Here is a 19,977-nt window from a genome sequence, read left to right as displayed (position 1 = left end):
GGCGGATTTTTTATTTCGAGCAACAGACGCTGGATATAATTACGACATTTAGATTTAATGAATTAAAGTTTGCTAATCGAGCATCGATCCCTTCGGAGAAATCGTAAGGGTCATTTTTCCATAACATATCCATTGGAATATCCCACTTAACGACACACTAACAATCGACTCTACTCACTACAACGCAATATCCACTACGAAACGACGTCGATTACAAATATCCGGGATAGCCGACACTCTCTGACGATCACTTGCCACTTCAGTCAACACTCTCGACAAGAATATTCACCTGATCTTACTCGATAAAAGCCTCGACGAACCAAAGCTTGTTCGCTCCACGTGATTCCATATCAAAGGCGCTGTATGAGTGTCATGGCGGCCAGCTCCTGCGCATGCGCCGTACCAGTTATCCGTTTGAACTAAAACAATTTGAAATATGAACGATTAGATGATCGCGACGATAATTCAGCGCTTTTTACGCCCATTTTAGACAACTACAATAATGTACTCGATATTTTCTTTAGAGATTCAAAGAAATACGAAAGAATTTATTTCGCGAAAGACGCAAAAAGAAGCGAAATAGTCCCAATCGAAGTTCAAATCGGCGCGTACGTGAAGGAATGAAACGTAACATAATAACGTATCTAGACGCGTCATATCACATTAGAAAGTACACTAATCGAGTATCGATCTCTTCGATGGAATCGTAAAGATCACTGTTCCGTGGCTACGAATTACGACGTCGGAATCTGTTCTCACTGTAATTGTTCCCGTTTCGACTGACCCACCACGACGCAATGTAGACTGTGAAATGATGTCGATCGCGAATACTCGCGATAATCGATACGTTCCGGCAATCATCTGTCACTTTAATCAACACTCCCAACAAGAATTTCCGTTTGTTGTAAACTCTTACTCGATAAATGCAGCGATTAACTGAGGAGAGTTTGCTCTACGTGTATATTCCGAAAGGCACTGTGCAAGTGTCATGGCGGCCGGCTGCCGCGCAAGCGCGTACCATTCAAACTAAAACAGTTTAAAGACGGACGATTAAGTGATCGCATTTCGCTATTTTTTACGCGTATTTTAGACAGCTACGATAATGTACTCGATACTTCTTATAGATATTTAAAGAAATACGGAAGAACTTATTCGTGGAAAACAAAAAAAGGAGCGAAATAGTTTCGATCAAATTTCAAATTGACGCGCACGTGACGGATTTAAGTGCGACGTTACGTAATGTCGTGTCATATCATGTTGAAAAGTACAATTAGATTTACTGCTAATGATTAATAATATTTAAATAGCTGCAGTATATTGACTGTACACAGGTAGCATAATAAATTGTTTTTTAATTGTAAACTAGAATGAATGTAGGTATGAAATTTAGGCTGTCTTAAGTTCAAGTATTGAATTTGGTAGTAAATAAAAATGTTTAGATGATATTATGGGACGAGAAGACCCTATAGAATTTTATATATAGATTTATTACTGATAATAATTTATTTTAGTTAGAATAAATATATATGTTTGGAGGATTGTTAACTTTTCTAAACTTTAGTTTGAAATAAAATATTAATTAGTATAATTAATGAGGGGTTTTATTTAAAATTATATAAGAATTAATCACCTTAGGGATAACAGCGTAGTTCTTAGAAAGGTCATATTGATAAAATTGATTGCGACCTCGATTAAGAATAAAATTAAATGTAGAAGTTCAATATTTAAGTCTGTTCGACTTTTAGAATCTTACATGATTTGAGTTTAGATCGTCGTGAGCCAGATCGGTTTCTGTCTATAATTAAATTATAAGTATTTGTACGAAAGGACTATTTGTGAATTTTGAAATTAAAAAAAAATTAATAAAAGGAGATATAAGGAAAAGATTTATTATTATAAATTACTTTGGCAGATTAGTGCATTAAATTTAGAATTTAATATTAAATATAAATAGATAAAAAGATTATATAGGTAATAATTTTAGAATATACAATATTAACTATATAATATTAAATTTAATTAGGTTAATTGTTTTGGAAGTTTATGTGTTAGTTAGTGTGGCTTTTTTTAACATTATTAGAGTGTAAGATTTTAAAATATGTTTAGGAGTATAAAGGTCCCAATAAGGTAGTATCGACGATATATTATCGAGGCTGTTTTCCAGCTAGACACAGAGACGTTACACCGTGTTCTACTGTGTAAAGTATTCTTGTACTTCTTGAAACGTAGTTTAGTTTTATAATGTAACACCAGAATGCATTGCAATCTGTCATTCTTATTCTTATAATTATGTTTAGCGTATCAATAATATATAGATTTATGATTTTTATTTACACTTAAGTTATAATTTTTTCAAAATTGGCAATTTTTGAAGGTTTTATTGCAAAATAAGTACAGCTACCAAGTAACTTTTCGAAAGTTAGTAACATTGACATATTTTACACGCTCGTTTACTTACTTAGCTTTTTACAGTGTCGAGCAGTGTAACACTGTGTCACCTGTGTACGTTATTGGAAAACATCCCGAGCCTCAATCCCTTCAAAGAAATCGTAAATCACTGCGTCCCATGCCTACGGACTATAGTAACAAAATCTGTTCATACTACGAATTGGATCCATTTCGACTGTATTCATCACGACGCGACGCAATGTTGACTGTGAAATAGCGTCGTTTACGAATATCCGGGATATACATTCCGGCAGTCGCCTATCATTACAGTCGGCATTCCTAACAAGAATTTCTGTTCGTTGTGAGCTTTTACTTAATAAATGCCATGATTAAGCGAACGTTCGTCCTATGTGTTCCATGTCAAAGGCCGGTATTCATAATCAGATCTTATATCCAAAATCGTTTTAAGTACGATCTTAAGAAGTCACGAACTAATCAAAGGGCTGCACTAGCGTCTTAAGACATTACTTAAGATGGTCTTAAAATAAGAATCGACTATGAATACCGTTCAAAGAGCTCGTGAATGTCAGTGCGCTGATCAACCTGATGGTTAGCCGTTTGAACTGAAAATATAAAACAGGAATATTTATGCCAATTTTCACTAACGTAGATTAACTTTAATCTTGGTTCAACTTAGAGGCTCAACAGGGAACAGAGAACACAGAATAAGAATTTCAACCTATGGAATCATGATATAGGAATCATGTATTGTGGAATACACAGTTTCTGATAGATTAAAATTCTTATTTTCTGTTTCCTTTTATTGTGCGGAGTCCCTTACTCTTCGTCTTGTTCTAATCTTTAGAATTGGAAAAAGACGAAGAGTAAATTGAGAACCGTGATTAATCTACATTGGTGGAAATTGGCATTAGCCCAATTTCACAACTCACGGTTAACTGTTAACGGAGGTTCTTATTCATTACCTCTTATTCATTATCTCTTTCCAATTCTAGAATTGGAATAGAGATGAGAAACAAGTTGAACCTCGATTAAGAATTAACCGTGAGTTGTGAAAAACTGGGCCTTAGACGATTGCAATGATAATTCATCGTTTTTCATGTTCGTTTGGACAACTACAATAATATATTCGATATTTCCTGTAAAGATCCTTTAAAGAAATATGGAAAAATTTATTTTATGAAAAACGCAAAAAAAAAACCAAATATAGTCTCAATCAAATTTCAAATTGACGCTCATGTGAAGGATTGTAGTACGACGTCACGTAATGACATATCATATCAAGTGCATTCCATTTCATGTATGATACGCATGATGTATCATTTTACTCTTCTTTAATATTTGATGAACAACAAGGATAAAGTGATACGTAACGTGACGCATTCATTACGTGACGTTACAGTAACAATGTCGCCACACCATTAATTCGTTTCAAATTTGTCTAATAAACCCTGGCTATGTTTATTAGTATTGATAAATAAAAAGTTAGTGCAGAGTACATAAAAAGCTTCGATGATCCATAGATGACATAAAATATAATTTACATATATGACGTAAAACATAATTTACATAGTCTAAATTGTATATATTACGTACATATAGATTATTACGCTTTACGCGTAAATGTACATCCTTGGAAATTAGACTATGTGGTGCCATCTGACTGTTCTCACTCTAATCACAATTGCTCGTCGAGAGGATGTTAATTCAGTCTTTTTTTCAACCGCGTAAACTGCGATAAAGTTCTAATTAGCGGTCTACAATATTATCTGGTATTATCTCATGAGTCTGAAAAAAAAATTCGTTCCAAATACAGCATATAAATACAAACAAAAGAATGAGTCATCTATGTGTTGTCTTATCTATCGCACAGAAAGAAAAATTCGATATCGAATCGCGTCATCGCGTGTATTTATACGAGCGCCGAGTTTCCATCCTACGACCTACGTGCTACGAACGCGACCTATTCTCTCTTTTTTTTTTTTTTTTGCCTTTTTTCCGCCTTTCACCGAAGCGTAGAAATTCGCGCGAATCGCCGGAGGCACGCTAGCGTGACGCGCACGCGTACACGGCGCCTGGCCGTCACGTCACGCGACGTTGAGACATGTGACCCGTTTAAAGTTTCACCGTGCGTGCAATTACCGCGGCAAGCGCCGCGCTCGCAGAATTCCTGCGCGCAGTCGGTTCTCCGAGCCCCCCACTACGTCGCACCTGCGAATCCGCCAAGCGAAACCATAAGACCGTAGGTTATGTCGCCGTGTTTATACTCGCGCCTGTGATCCCGCGAGTTCGAGGTATTCGGAGTGTCCGCGCGCGCGTACGGTCTGTCATCGGCAGTTATCGCGGCCAATCGCGGCGGGTCTGATAGGGGATCGCCTGGGCAAAATATGAGAAGGATCACGTCGGAACGTCAACTGGGACATCGGCCGGAAAATCGGCAGCCGTGCTACTGCGTCGTGTACGCGAGTTAATTCGATAACAGCCCAAGGTTCGCACTTCGCATTCTCGATCGTTTTTCCTCCTTTCTCGCTCTTCCTCGTTTTTCTCTTCCTTCCTCTCTCTCTCTCTCTCTCTTCCTCCCCCCTTCTCACCCTCTCTCTCTCTCTCTCTTTCTTTCTTTCCTTCTCTCGCCTTGGACATCGAAATAAGACTCTCACGCAGATGTTTACGCGCAGCAACTATTGAACGAGAGCGAAAGTCGTATTTCTTATCTCCGAAGAGGTGTGCGTCGTGATCGATTTTCACGCGTTGCGTATTTCTTTCTTTTTTTACCGAAGGTGGTGGCCGCTGCGAAACCTTGTCCTATTTCTGTAGACCGCCTGTATACATGTATACATATATCTGTATGTACATATATACATGCATACGTACATAACGGCGTGCGATTACTCGGCTGACATTCGCGGGTAATCGCGGCCGGTTACGAATCTCTATTGTCACTTTGCACGAGTGTGTTTTGTCGCCGTAGCTGCATCGTTTTTTTTTTTTACGGTTTATTTACGGTTTATTTACGGTTAGAATCGTAAGCCATCGTAAAAACTGTCACTCTTAATCTGAGAAGTAAGCTCTATAATATGACTTGTTTATTTCTGTGAAGGTTTAATGATTACATGAGTAATGCAATTATCAAAATTTAATGTCGAAAATTATAACAGTTAAATATTTATATTTGCATTTACTTATATATTCTCTTTAAAATAAAAAATTGACAAATGTGATATATATCGAGAAGTGCGCTCAGAATTTATTAAATACGTTTTGATAACATTTTTGGATTAATATGAAATTTTATAGGTTATCTAATTATCTAATTGTCCTAATAACTTGCAAGGACAAATGTTATAGTGTATTTGTAATAGTATTGGAATGTTCTGGAATAAATAATCTATTTCAATTATGTGTGCAGTAGATCAATTTATTCTTTACTTGAAACTGACATGATAAATGACTAATGACTGATGACTCATTCTTAACATAAGATCATTTTTTTGTATTGATTGACAGGACAGCTGTGTTATGAGTGTTGGTTTATCCATGTACGATGGTTTGGAGAGTGGCTTGGAGAGCGAGAGTCCTCCTGATAATGTCTTGGACAGCACTACGGGTGCTACAAAAAAACTGGCTAGAGGTATCTCCCGTGCAACTGAAAATGCAGCGATTGTTTCCTATGCTCGTTTACAATTGGCAGCCTTAGGAACACTCGATACACCAGAATTTACATTTTCATTGCCAGACTTGTCTGTATATCCAGGTATTTTTCTTTACTCTAAATATAATATGTATCCTAATTATTTTTTATTAACATTAGCAAACTTTTGATTGATATTTTATATCTAGATTCGTTTCGTAAATTCTTGGAGAAGGATCTGATAGAGAATGGATGCCTGAATTCTTTAGAAGCTGCAGGTCGATTAAACTGGTGGTACAAAAGTGGAAGCACTAGAATTCTTTGGCCACTAGCAACATCTGGAGATGGCAATTGTCTACTTCACGCTGCGTCATTGGGAATGTGGGGCTTTCATGATAGATTACTTACTCTGCGAGAGGCATTGCATAATACTTTGACCAAAGGAGAATACAGACACGCAATTTTCAGGTATAAAATAAGAAAATATTAATTTTAAAAGAGGAGTAAATGTTTGGGATACCTATTTAATATATATCCAATACCATAATTATTAGACGATGGAAGTGGAGACAAACGAGTCTAAATGAAGCGGCTGGATTATCATACACGGAAGCGGAATGGTTATCAGAATGGCAAAGTATAGTGGATATGGCATCTCCTACAATAAGAAATCAGACTGCTACCTCTTATCAGAGTCTCGAAGAAGTATTACAACATCTTTTCTTTAACTATCAACTTGTATCTCAGTTAAATATACAATCTATACTTTGATTTCAGATACACATATTAACTTTGGCTCATATCTTAAGAAGGCCTATAATAGTTATAGCAGAAACTATGTTGAAGGACGCGGATGGAGTAGCTTTAGCACCGATCCCATTCGGTGGAGTATATTTACCTCTGGAAGTACCGCCTTCGCATTGTCACAGAACACCCTTACTCTTGGCATATCATTCTGCTCATTTCTCCCCGCTTGTAACTGTAGATGGCTGCAATGATTATGGCAGCGCTTGCGGTGAAGGAGTTAGTATACCATTAGTAGATCCAGACACAGGCAAATTGTTACCAGTCTTATTTGCCGTGGATCCTGGTCCTGATTGGGATTGGGTCGATGGTTCACGAGAATTGTTAACTTGTACGCAGGACACCGTAAGTAGATCTTGTTGCATTACATTTAGCATTATTGACAAAGTATTAAATTATTGGTAACGGAATCATTTTGTTATTTGTATGCAGATGGAGGCTTTATTACGACAGTATTTAGATTGCGAGTATCAAAGTTTCATGTCCGAAGATATCGACAGGCTTTCTGATTCGGATGGTTCTTTATCAAAAACCGCGAAGCAATTGTTAGAGGTCGCGAAACAATTTGGTTCTATCGGTAAATCTGTCAGTAAAAAAATATGGTCTATGACGAACAAAAGGCCAAAGAGCCCGCCTTCTACCAGCGGTGGAATTTCGACAGAAGGCTTGTTGTGTGTGAGAATAAAGAGTAGACGTCATCAATATGTGGATCAAATGCTTCAAAATTATCTTCAGTGTGCTCATGCAAGGTATTTCTTTGATTATTCGATAAATCAGAAGAGTATGGATCATAATTATATCGATTTGTTGTATCATGTTGCAGATATCTACAAGATCATCAGGTGGATGACACAGGTAGTGAACTAAATTACGGTGCCGGCAAGTCCAGATTTTACGCTGCCAGTGATCGCGATAGTCATGCGAGCGTTAACAAACTATTACCTACTAACACAAACAAAAATCATACGCTTTATCTTTCGAGGTATAATTGCAAAATCTAGACTCTCTTCGCTATATCTAATTATGAAGAATAAATTAACTTTTTTTTATACAGATCTACATTTTTTATTGATAAAACTCCATCAACTAATACAGGGCCAGAGATTTGGAATAATAGTGACCATTTAAAGGTATGTCAAGTAACTTTCACAAAAGGAAAAATTATAAATTCTGTTAATTAAAAATTGCCATTTGTACAGGGCACCGTGAAGGAGTGCCGCAATGAACACTGCCAATTCTTTGGATCGCCAGAAAAACAATATTATTGCTCGCAGTGTTGGGCTCATCAACAGTTTCGTTAAATAACCGTCCATAATCGTACATGACAATAATCTCAATTTAATATCGTTCAAAATAAGCTATTAAATAATTTTTAGACATAATGCTAGCCGTAAGATAAAGCTTGTGAATGTTCCACCAACATATCGTCGATAATATTATGTTGTTTTCAGTTTTGTTTCTTTTCATGTTTTCTTGTATTTATTAACATTTTCTATCAGAAAACTGTATATCATATGCACAGGATTCAATTAATCGACATACTGACTCATTATGAAGCGTGTTTATTACAGCATATATTTTCATTTCAAATTAAAAGAAATTATGTGTTTTTATTCGAAGAATAAAGTTGTTTTGCAATTTCGATGTGCCTTCTGCCCTATATGCGCGGAACAAAAAATGATCTACATTATGATAAAAACGTTCACTCACAACTACCTCTACAATTCGATTATAATAGGCAGCAATTCGCGATTTTTTTTTGTATTGATAAAAGATGATATGGAAACGTTTATAATCTCATTATCCTGTGCATGTACAGCTGTGTGAAGAATAAATCATATTTTTATATTTATCGCCTCATTATTTACCGATGTGCGGAATATAATAGTTATTAAGAAGATACACAAAAAGCTCAGTTTTTGCCATAATAAAATGTATTTACACATATTTCCTCACATTAGCCTATCATCATGTGAAAAAGGTAATTAATAGTAAATGATTAACATTACCTGATATTATTACCCATATTCACTAAATTATTGACAAAGCATATGTGATAGTTTATTACGCTAATTTTATTAATATCTGTACGAAGAAAAATTTTTATGTACAAAAAAGAGAAGGAAAGAATTATGCAGTATATAAATTATTGTTTTTTTTTTTTTCAGTACTTTGTATGTTTTCTATTATTATAAATAGCTATATAAGAAAAAACATGAAATGAGAAAAGATTTTACAGTACGTCGAAGGAACTAGGGAATATTCACTTCAGCTACGATACTACTACAAGCGCAGAGTATATGCTTAGCTATTGGGATTTAAAAATGTCCTCTTGCTTTCATTTTATCATTTAAACACTTTCAACATCCGATATTGGTCTTTCAATGAAATAACTAATAAAGAAATAAGTAAAAGAGTACCACCTATATATTTTGTGTCATTTAAAATTGAGTTTCACGTATTTACTATTTACAATTTCAGTCATACGAGCGCAGATACAGTATCAGAATCGATTAGTTTTGTATCCAATATAGCTTTCACTTAAGTAGTAAGCTTACATTTAACCAATATTTCATCTAGAAAGTTTTAGTTCCTCTTATGAAAGATGATAGCAAAAGAGAGATCTTTAAGAAAATTATATAAACTTAAAGTAACTTTGACGGCTGTAGTATTATGCGCGTATAAATTTCATCATAAATTCTTTCAAGACATTTAATGCCATTTATAATTAAAATTAAAATGTAGCAAAAGTTATTCATTTTTAAAGCTATGAACGAGTCATTCGGACCCGCAAAGAAATAAAAACATGATTATTGTTAATTTCATTTTGTAATTCAGTAAAATAATACGGCGAAAATATCAGTATGATTACATCGATATATGGATGCACATACATATATAAATATAATTAATGATATCAATGTATAACATGAATCCTAGTATGTGAGATGCAAAATTTATTACTAATAATTTTTTAACAGGTCTTCTTCGGCAGCTTATTTTCTCTTACACTAAATTGAATTCTTCCCCTGACAATTTTTTTTTTTTTCTTTTGTATCATCGTAACATAAATAATTATTCAAAACAATGCAAATTTTATATTTAGATATTATACTTAGGATCAATTGATGTACCCATTTACAACTTTAAACAAGATGTGAAACTAGATGTCCAATATAAAAAAAAATCAATCGTGTACTTATAGTACTTACGTATGATTATTTTTATCGAACGTTTGTCATTGTAAGGTAAATCAATTGGTCCGTTCCTATTTAAAAGATCAAAGTGCCAGCCACAACACAACAAGCAAAGTGCTCCTATCCATAGTACTTATATCCATACTTGCGCGCGCGTGCGTGCGCCGTAGCATATTGCTTAAGTTAAAGAGCTTGTAAACACGGAATTCTCCATAACTTCATACAGCTATTAACATTCCAATCTTTCTATTAACTCTCGCCCAGCGAAAACTGATATCATTCTTAATTAGTTCCATTAATTTTTTACACGTTTCATGAATTTCTACAAAGTATTATATTAAATATTTGTAATATCTATATATAGCGCGTATATATGTAATATATATATAACAAATATAACTTAACATGTATATTTGATATATTATATGGATAAATATACCTAAATAATTATATTTTCTAAACACGCGCCATAATAAATAAAATTTTCATTACGTAATGATACAATTTTCGCTGTTTAACAAACTTCGATAATGCGAGAGTTAAAGAATATTATCTTTCATAAACCACCGTTAAACAAAAAATCTTATTCAATAATAGAACTTTTAGAAATCATAAAAATTTGTGTTTATACATAAAGTTTGAATAAGCTATATATATAGATTTATTTAAAAAAAAAAAACGTAAATGACAATGATTGACGATGGCTTAAGAGAGACATATCTTATTTAAATTTTTGTTAGAGTATTTTATTCATTTTCGATTAAAAAAAATATTTATTTAAACTTTGATATCCAGAAGGAAAAACAGGGAGATCGTCCGGTTTAGAAGCTCGTTAATTTATTAATCTATACAGAACTGATATATAATAATTAGCGATTCGCGGGTTTTTATTATCATTTAAGAAATGGATCACGATTCCCCATTACCACTATCATCACCATCCTCGTAATCGGTCGCGCTCAACTGCTCATCCTCATCATCATCCAACTCGTACTCGTCATCGTAGAAGTCTGTCATATCTAGTTGTTGTTCGGCCGGCCTCGCTCGAGTCTTTATGCAATAATCCTCCAGAGTTACAGGCACGACAATACCTTCCTTTTCCGCTTCCATCTTGGCAGCTTGAGCTTGTTTCCTAAACAAAAAAACATAAACGAGATATATATTGAGAAAATACCTACCTTGGTTGTGACCAATCTTCTGCCTATCAAATGAAAAATTAAATATATTTTTAAAATATATCTAAAATTTCCTTGAGAATTTCTTGAACAATTAATCGACTTTAGCGTGAAATATATCATAATAATTATTATTTATAATACAAATGTGTTATTTCTAAATTATTATTATTTCTAAACAATATCTTCTTAATAACAGATAAATTAATATAATTATTAAAAAAAAAAAAACAATTTACAGTTTTCATTTTCGTGTGTAATTAGAACAAGAATTAGGTTTCCTAGATAAGTTTATATAATTGCTCTAGCGTTAAAATATATATATTTACGTTGTACCGACATTCTCGTTTCCGCAGTTATCTGTTTCGCACAGTTGTCATAGAGTTTTTAGCACGCTATGGATCCGGTAGCGGTACAATTTCAACGAAAATGCGCAAAGTTTCTTGCAATCGCGTGATGATGTCACGCAACGGCATTACTAAGGATATCTTACCTTATGATATTTTCATATTCTTTGTCTCTTCCTTTGGAATCACGCCAACGTCTATACATTACGGATGCGTCAACGTTGGCTGGACTATACGTGTTGGGCTCATTCAACAACGAGATCACTGACAGCAAGATAGTCCTGAGATGAGAGACACAATCGATTAATAAATCTAATTCAGAAATTTCTTCACTTGATCCTTTTTTTTTTCGAACTTTGCGGCACTGTGCACTCACCTGACATTCTGAGTCGGATTCCACCTCTCACAAGGCAACTCACCGCTCTGTGGATCGTCTACGGGTGGATGCAGAATTGATATGCACAGATCACCATTCTATACAAAGAAAGAAGTTGCCTTTTATACTAATTCTCCTAATATTTAATTCTTCACCTTCTTATTCGATTGATATAATAAACCTGTTCTTTGTTATTGCATTGGACTGTATTAAAATGTTTTACCTCGCTTTCACCAAACTTCAACAAATATGTATCTATTTCGTTTGAAGTACACAATAAGTGTCAACAAGTGTACATTAGTAACCACAAAGAACAGACCTTATACTCACTTTGTTTTGCGCAATGAGCTGATGTTTACGTATGTTATTTTCGGAAATATACGCAAATTATATTTTTCCTTACATATGTGCTGAATAATTTATTGTTAAAAACCTAAAGTGAGCCCAAAGATGCTCGTGTCAATTTAAAAAGATAGTCCATATATATATACATTTTTATTTGCCATTTCTAAATATATTTTTTGCTATTTCAAAAAAAAAAAAAAAAAAAGCCTGTGCATGTGTAAGAATTTGTGCGTGCGACAACATTCGCGTTTATTCTTGTTGTCCTTTCGCCAAACACACACAGCGACCTCGGTGCTTCTGGTTCCGCGTTTCTTGTCCCTGAGAAGACATCGTTGCTCGAAGGACGAGACCTCCGGATGTACCTTTACGGTACGTGAAGAGAAGTCGCCGAGGTCACCGTGATTCTATACCATATTCGGAGAAGAGATATGACTTTTTTTCAATCAGAATTATACGTTATCGGAATCGGTACAAAACTATCGATATACGAGAAGTATAGGAAGTAAAAAAGAAAAAGGTCTTGGGCCGTCCTACAAACGCGCGCTAAGCCTCATGAAAATCGTAGAAAACGTCGCTGCGGACGTTTTTCTCACAAGAATCACTTCTATCTTTCGTCCCTCCTGTGAAGACGTTCGGCAAGTAGGACAAGGCGCACCGTGGTTTCACCATGGCTCGATTCCGAGCACCTCGTAATAAGCCACGAAGGCGAAGGCGAGCTCCTCGAGTAAACGCCCGGCACTTGACACCGACCGTTCCGACGGCGATAGCATCGCTGTATCTGTGCATGCGTTTATACAAGCCGACGAGTAGAATACACGACGCAGAATCGCGCGAAGTATGAAACCGGTGAAGGTGACCGGTACTTGAGATCTATCGAGAGCTACACGCAAACCAAATGTAAGAAGAAACGTAAAAAAGAACAATGAAATTGACTCTAGACTAGAAATAGATTCTGCTTAAGAGGCGCGATATTCAGTGGCTTATTATATAAAAGCATTCTGTATATATTACACACACACACACACATATGTATTAAATAAAACAATGCCGCCGCCTCTTATTCTTTACGTACGTAAAATGTCTACCGTATTTACTGTACATTACTGGATTTGCGTGCCGACGAAAAAGACCAGGGAAGATTCGCGTAATGTACAAGATGCACACGCGTACGAATAATATGAATTTCACGACGGGGAAAGTTGGGCTTGAGAAGAGCGAGCCGTATACGTGTTAAGCCATGCGGTATATATCGAGTGAACCTTCTACGACGGTCTGCTTCGATTGCGAAAGACCTCAACATATTGAGGTAAGTGCCGTTTTCTCGAGGATTTGCGCAATGCGCAGATTATCATCGAAATAAAATTTCACGCGGTGAAGAAAAAGCGAGATAAGTCGACTCTTCGCGTATGATTAATCTTCTTTGTACAACCGAGAGTTTACTCTTTTACGGTCTACCTCGCTGGATATAGAGATCGTTGATTTTCACTTTACAGTTAGTGGCTTCGCTACGATCACGCGTTATGGAAAAAAATGAAGTACAGAGTAACAAGATTTTGCTATATATTAGTTTGAATTTAAATGTGCTGAAATATATACACAAATAAAACGGACATTTAGCGTTAGGTATATGATAGAAAAGAGAAATACCATATTTGTTTAAAAATATGATACATAATTAGAGTTACATAAAGATAAGTTGTTCGGCTTATCAATCGATTAGCGAACAGGTCAACTATTTTGAATGTTCGAATTGAGATAGGAAGTAAACGGCGATTTAAGATACCGGATTTAAAATATTTAATTTTATATTCATATTTTCGTGTTACCATACTGTATACGGAGAAAATTTTATATTTAAAATTACTATAATATGTGGTAGTAGCTGCGGACTTATCATGTAAATTACAAGTTTAAATGCTATATCTATTTAAAAAAAAAGAAACAATAATGCAACGTAATTTTTACACTCTTTTCATAGTAAAAAATTACAAAATCAAAACTTGTTGAATAAAAAAAAGTTAGTATTGTAAAGATAAGTAAAGAAATATATACCTAGCAAATTTTGTTTGCAAATTTTTGTTTGATCATAGTCAAAATTAACTGTTTTCACATCAGAATATGGCTTAACATGGTTTAACAAAATAATTACTTTATCGGTGTGATAAAAATTAGTATTACCATAGTAAAAGTTACGTCGGAATCACGTCCATGACGGTCCATCGAAAATACAAGGCGTAGTAGAGTGTAATTTAAAATTGTATTAAAACTCGATATAAAATTTTCTCCCCTGTAAACTATGTTATTTTACAGTTAATTCCGCCATGCTGCAAACGTGTCCAGTTTGCAAGCAAGAGAGTAACTGCGAGAGAGCGACTAGTCTACAATTCACAAACTTTAATATCCTCTCTCCGACAGCCCAGACCTTTAAAAAAAAAAACAACAAGTATTCGTGTTTGCCTCGTTACTCATAACACGTTCTCGTCGTTACCATCCCTATCGACGACGGGCGAGTGGACATGGATGTCCACGCGGGCTTTCGACGGTCATTGACTTCGCTTCGCTAGCCGCCGAAGGGTCATATACGACGAACAGCGAGCAAGAGATGCGGCGACCGAGGTCGATAAGCGGTGTGGGAATGCGATACAGTTTTGTACAAACGCGCAAACGATACCGTCGCAATACGTAAGAAGAACGCGGAAATGCATTTCCGATCCCCGCTGAATACTTCCATCTCAAACTACGAGTGATACGGTCCGCGCGAAATCATCATGCTTAATCTTAATAATTTACATACCTGTGCTTATTGGCCGCACGCGAGAGCAAGTTTAGCTACTAGCGATACTTTTTGCAAGAGCGCGGACGTTCTCGGAAATCATCCATTTTAACAGACCTCACTTTAATCGACGTTTTATTTCGCGCGGACGATATTGTAACGGACGAATGCGAGAGGGCGAAGTTTAAATGCAGCGACTACGGTGTAGCAGACAGGAAACGCGGTCGCGCTTTCGGCCTTTTCAAGTGGCGAACAACACGGCGATCAGCCCTCGTAAAAACGGTCAGCGTACTATCAGCGGTGCGGCCGACTTGTTCTCGTCGGGGAACTGGACTCTCGTTTTTTTTTCCCGGCTGATCCTCGGCGCAGGTTCGCAATGTCGACGGAAATACGGCGGAAGAGTAACGGGAATCACGGAGTTTTACAAACGTCGAAACATGACGACGCTGTGGCTCGCGGTAAATATAGTACGGCCGGAGACGTTCCGAGAAAATGCCGCCGGCGGCGGATACGTCAACATGAATGCAACCTCTGGGTGCGAGAAACTACTACTACGTAACGCGCAATTTTTCCGAGTCGGCCGTTTTTACTTTCTTTCCTTTTTTCCTTTTCGTTTTTTTTCTTTTTCGTTTATTCCTCCCTTTCCCGCTCGTTCGCCCGTTGCGTCTCGATGGTAACGACGGCCCGGGGTTTGGACGGCCCGGGTGGTTTCACAAGCGCTGGAAAGTGACGATGTAAAAGCTGATGGTTGTAAAAGCTATGGCGGCGGAGGGTGGAAGATAAAGAGGGGCGGACAGAGAGCGGGACGGTCGTTATACAGGGAGAGCGCGTCGAGAGCAGGATGAGAGAGAGAGAGAGGGGGGGGAGGGGGAGAGGGGGGACGGATGAACGGAAAAGGGACGCAAGGGAGGATACGCACGTACACACGTATGAGAGGAAAGGGTCGAAACGGGGGGGGGGGCAGAGAGAGAGAGAGAGAGAGAGAGCATACGCGGGGAATCGATAATTCTCGTATATATTCACTCACCTCATATACATTCGGATGCCAAACTTTTGTCATGAAACGAATGCTCGGTGGACTGTACGGATAATCCGGTGGGAACTTCATGTGTGCCTGTAACATAACGAATTAAGGCCTGGTCAAGGTATATGTATTCTCGACGTTCGACTTCGGCTTCGGGTCGCCGAGACGCCCACGCGTCGTCTATGCGACACACGCGCCTCAAGCGTTACCGCGTATACCTATATGTATATCGACGTACTGGATTGGAACCGTTATAATTTCAGCGAGTTCAATATCCAACGCTACACACACGTGCGGAAAAATGTGCGTCTCGCGCGCCAGCAAGACCGTCGGGCTCTATTCTCACGATCGACGTGGGAAATTTTCCCGCGTGCGCGCGTACACGCCACCAAAATTAGTCGACCCGCCGACGTTGTACCGGTTTTAGTTACTTTGTCCGTTAGTGCGAGCCCTCGAAAAATTATCGCGAACTTTCTGACGCTCGAGCTCACCGATCCAATTTCGCACGCGTAAACTTTCCGATCCGTTATTTATAACGATGTCGCGTAACAAAGTTGGAAAATCGGCTGATGGCTGTAGTGACTTATTTCTTACGTTGTGGAAAAAAGAAAGAAAAAAGAAAAAATTGTTGTTCAAATTAATAAAAAGAGAAATTAACGCTCTAGAAATTCAATCACTCCAGACAACCTGTAAATAAACACATCGGAGTACTTCGATGCTACGAAAGTGGAGCAACATGGCCGTTTAGAAACGTAGCCGTGATAACGAGACAAGATGTAAAATCGGTGCGCGGGCATGCCTCGACATTGATAAGATTCGGCATTTCGATCGGGTTCGGAATCTCCAAGGGAATTCGCGACGATATCGATTTCTATTCGAAAGCGCGAAAGGGGTGTCTGGTTGTTCGATGCAGGCTTCGTCGTCGGGGACGCTATATTGATCGCGACCTGGTCATGGCCCAAATATCCACCTCGTCCTCCGGGATAACCGCGTTCTAGAATTAACCTACTTTCTACCGACTACACGCTTACAGTGTCACGAAAATTCTATCTCGAACCGTACTCGCGTTGCTCCACGTGCATTCGCAAATTGTCTCGTTGTAACTATTTCTGTTACAGCCAATTTTTCCGAAGCTGCTTATTCAACTGCAACGAAATTGCTGGCTCGTGACCGAAAAGGTTCTATTAAGGTTCTATTCTTCTTAATGTGTTTCCCATTTATCTTTTTAACGTGACAATTACTAAAGTACAAAATGAATGATCCGTTAAGGTATCTAAAAATTTCGACAGGTATGAAAATAACTTTGTACGTGAGAATAAATAATCCAAATAATTACATAGATATCGAAAGCATGATGAGCAACGCTAGAAAAAGTCTAACAATCATTTTAAGCGTCCTACACTGTGTGTTGATAACCGACAAAATTATTTTCAGATCTGTACCTAGCTAAATTTCTGCTAGACACTTCAACAAAACTGCCCTTTGCACTCCGTGTAAGCTCAACTTTTACTATTAATTTTTGTTTGTTAATAAAAAAAGTGGAATTTTTCTGTAATTCTCATTTACTGATAATCGACGCCCAGCTGAACAAATAAATACAGGCACGTATCAAGTTTTCCGATGTGATATTGATTGCAACTATCAGCGTGCGATCTTACATGCCATTGTCAGGAAATATTCCGTGAATTATGTATCTCTAATGCAAAACTTTCTACTTCTATAGCAAAATCCCACTAGAATTTCTGCACGTCATAAATTCGTCTCAAAAACCGCTTTTGCAGAGGAGAGATTATAGATCGTATGGATTGTTGCAGATCGCTCCGGAATGGAACTATCACCTCGACACGTCTTTCGTCGCAACTCCACCGTATGACCTACAAATTTTCGCGACCTACTTCGACAATAAGCAACTGCGGTCATCGTAACGCGACGTTGTGTAACGTGAACTAGGCGACAACTTTTCAAACTATCGAATCGTGTCACGCCCGACGACAGATCAATTCGATCAGGCATTTTTGTAAATGGGACTGTCCCATTCTATTCTCAGCTTAAAAATAAAATTAGAGAGACGAGGCAATAACAATATTTTATTCAAAATCTAATTATAATTATACGATTTCAATCAATCGCTCTTTTTTCTCAACCTTTTTATGTGTTACAGACTGCGATATAAATCCTTTCGAATGTATCAAAATGCTTTCTTTCACAGATAGAATTGTGTACGTTTCTACATGGATAAAGTCTGTAATTTGCAACCTGTGTAAAAGTTTACCTTTACATTTTCTTTTGTAATAATCAAGTTTTTTTTCGCGTGATAATTCACGAGGAGGAAGAGGAAGATAAAAATAAGCTTTCAGCTTTTCCAACATGCGTAAGGTGTAACAGATACTTTTCCTTCTAGAATCGTGGATCCGAATAAATCGACAACCGCGACTTCTTTCTAAAGATTCGCGGTGTATCGACTATCGATTCCAAGTTGTATTATCGCGAAAAGTTGCGGCACTCGCGAAACGGGATGCCCCGCCATCTCTTCGCGAGGTGAAAGGATAAAGTCTGATCGGGACGGACTTCGTGGAAAATGAAATGGCTGCGAAGTAGCCGCGTCGAAAATCGTGAGCTCGTCAGATATTCGAATCGATTTTTCGCGCACCGACGACGAACCGGCGCGCGATCGTCTTAACGGAACGAGATTAGGTGAAAGTTGGTCGGTAAAGGCATGCCTGCACCAGGAATAGAATCGAAACGATGCTCGATGGCATTTTATGTAACTTGGCAACCGTATCGGGCCACCTTTTACCGAGCCGTGCATAAATTTTGATTCGGGGGACGCTCCCGATAAGTAGAACGTGATCTTGCGAGAAGATCGCCAGGATCGCCGTCCATTAAAATGTCTATTAAAACGCAGGAGAGACATTGATATTTAGGTATCGCGTGCCAACCACGTACGTACATTTCGAATACACGAGCAATAAATCCAAGTCAGATTGAAATTTTCCGCCTCGTTTTAAAAGGCAAGCGATCATTAAAAATGAATGAAGGAGGCGTGATCCGATCGGATTATGTGCATACGCAATTCTTTCAGCGTTCCGTTTCGTATCATCGATACGTATTACGACGCAGCGCTCTTTCGCGACTTCGATAAGCCTCCGTTATATTCCGTTTGCAGTTACGTCGTTACCTTTTTAGCGTTCTGCGAAATTAACCTTATCTCAAGCCGAATAAAGGCATGGAGCCTCGTATAAATTTACATTACGAAAGCCTGATCTGCAAAGCTGAAAACAATTGAATTAATCAGCCCGTTCGATCTCGCGAAATATTCGTGAATATTTCGGGAAAGGAAAAAAAAAGAAAAAAAAATTGATTTCAAGCCGACAACAGATTAAAGTCCGTAAATAATAAAGGCGAGAAACCTTCGGTGCCCCCCCCTCTAAAACAATGAAACGATAAGTACGTGAAGTTATTCATTCGCGAAGATACCTCAAACGCAGCGTAAGATGAAAGCGATTGTTTACCCGAGCAACGGCGCAACGCGAGCATTCACCGATTAAGGCCTAACGCGATTACGGTAAAATGGATAATAGATTAATCCAGTGCTCTCTTCGAGCGGAGCGGATGGACGCAGTCTTTCGAAATAACCGTGGAGGAGGGGATTTACATGCGCAAGGTGTGCCACACCGTGCAACCACGGCCTGCAAGAAACGCCGGGCTCGTTATTGTCGGGTTACGTTTGTGGGAAGATACCGTTTGCGTTACGCGAATAGGCGTTCGCTCGTTCGCGACGAGGCGGAGAGTGGTTTTAGAAAGCGGACGGGGACATGCAAAAAGTTCGCAGCCGCGTCGGCAATGACAGAACTCATTTTACAGTCTGGCGTTTAACGTCTGGCTGAGCGCGTTAAAGCCCC

General features: G+C 37.7%; 2 protein-coding genes across 3 annotated transcripts in view; one reads left to right on the top strand and one right to left on the bottom strand.

Annotated features, from left to right (window-relative positions):
- Positions 1-4,415: 4,415 nt before the first annotated feature.
- Positions 4,416-8,909, top strand: LOC108746610 (OTU domain-containing protein 7B-like). 2 transcript variants are annotated; one of them, XM_018483483.1, is made up of 9 exons: positions 4,416-4,894; positions 5,911-6,157; positions 6,244-6,502; positions 6,589-6,739; positions 6,812-7,183; positions 7,271-7,587; positions 7,662-7,820; positions 7,893-7,968; positions 8,038-8,909. In XM_018483483.1, exons 2-9 carry the CDS (start codon positions 5,923-5,925, stop codon positions 8,137-8,139), a joined length of 1,671 nt encoding a protein of 556 aa, XP_018338985.1. In that variant the 5' UTR covers positions 4,416-4,894; positions 5,911-5,922; the 3' UTR covers positions 8,140-8,909. The 2 variants fall into 2 exon arrangements, with proteins under 2 accessions (XP_018338985.1, XP_018338986.1); XM_018483484.1 differs by lacking the exon at positions 4,416-4,894 and adding an exon at positions 5,447-5,466.
- A 1,901-nt stretch (positions 8,910-10,810) lies between these two features.
- Positions 10,811-19,977, bottom strand: part of LOC108746611 (ubiquitin-conjugating enzyme E2 R2) — a 12,540-nt gene continuing 3,373 nt past the window's right edge. The window contains exons 2-5 of the mRNA XM_018483485.1: positions 16,079-16,165; positions 11,934-12,031; positions 11,704-11,838; positions 10,811-11,167 (exon numbers count right to left, since the gene is read on the bottom strand). Of these exons, the coding sequence (XP_018338987.1) occupies positions 10,945-11,167; positions 11,704-11,838; positions 11,934-12,031; positions 16,079-16,165 (543 nt within the window). The 3' untranslated portion in view covers positions 10,811-10,944. The remainder of the gene's footprint in view (positions 11,168-11,703; positions 11,839-11,933; positions 12,032-16,078; positions 16,166-19,977) is intronic.

Source organism: Trachymyrmex septentrionalis, unplaced genomic scaffold, assembly GCF_001594115.1.
Source record: "Trachymyrmex septentrionalis isolate Tsep2-gDNA-1 unplaced genomic scaffold, Tsep1.0 scaffold182, whole genome shotgun sequence".
Taxonomy (NCBI): domain Eukaryota; kingdom Metazoa; phylum Arthropoda; class Insecta; order Hymenoptera; family Formicidae; genus Trachymyrmex; species Trachymyrmex septentrionalis.
Note: the sequence above shows the minus strand (reverse complement) of the source record. Positions and strands in the feature narration are given on the sequence as shown.

Excerpts from the sequence above, each read along its gene's own strand:
- LOC108746610 (XM_018483483.1), top strand. The coding sequence starts at position 5,923 with ATGAGTGTTGGTTTATCCATGTACGATGGTTTGGAGAGTGGCTTGGAG. Across the intron at positions 6,740-6,811 it reads CTTATCAGAGTCTCGAAGAA|ATACACATATTAACTTTGGC; the intron begins GTATTACAACAT and ends CTTTGATTTCAG. Across the intron at positions 7,588-7,661 it reads CTTCAGTGTGCTCATGCAAG|ATATCTACAAGATCATCAGG; the intron begins GTATTTCTTTGA and ends ATCATGTTGCAG.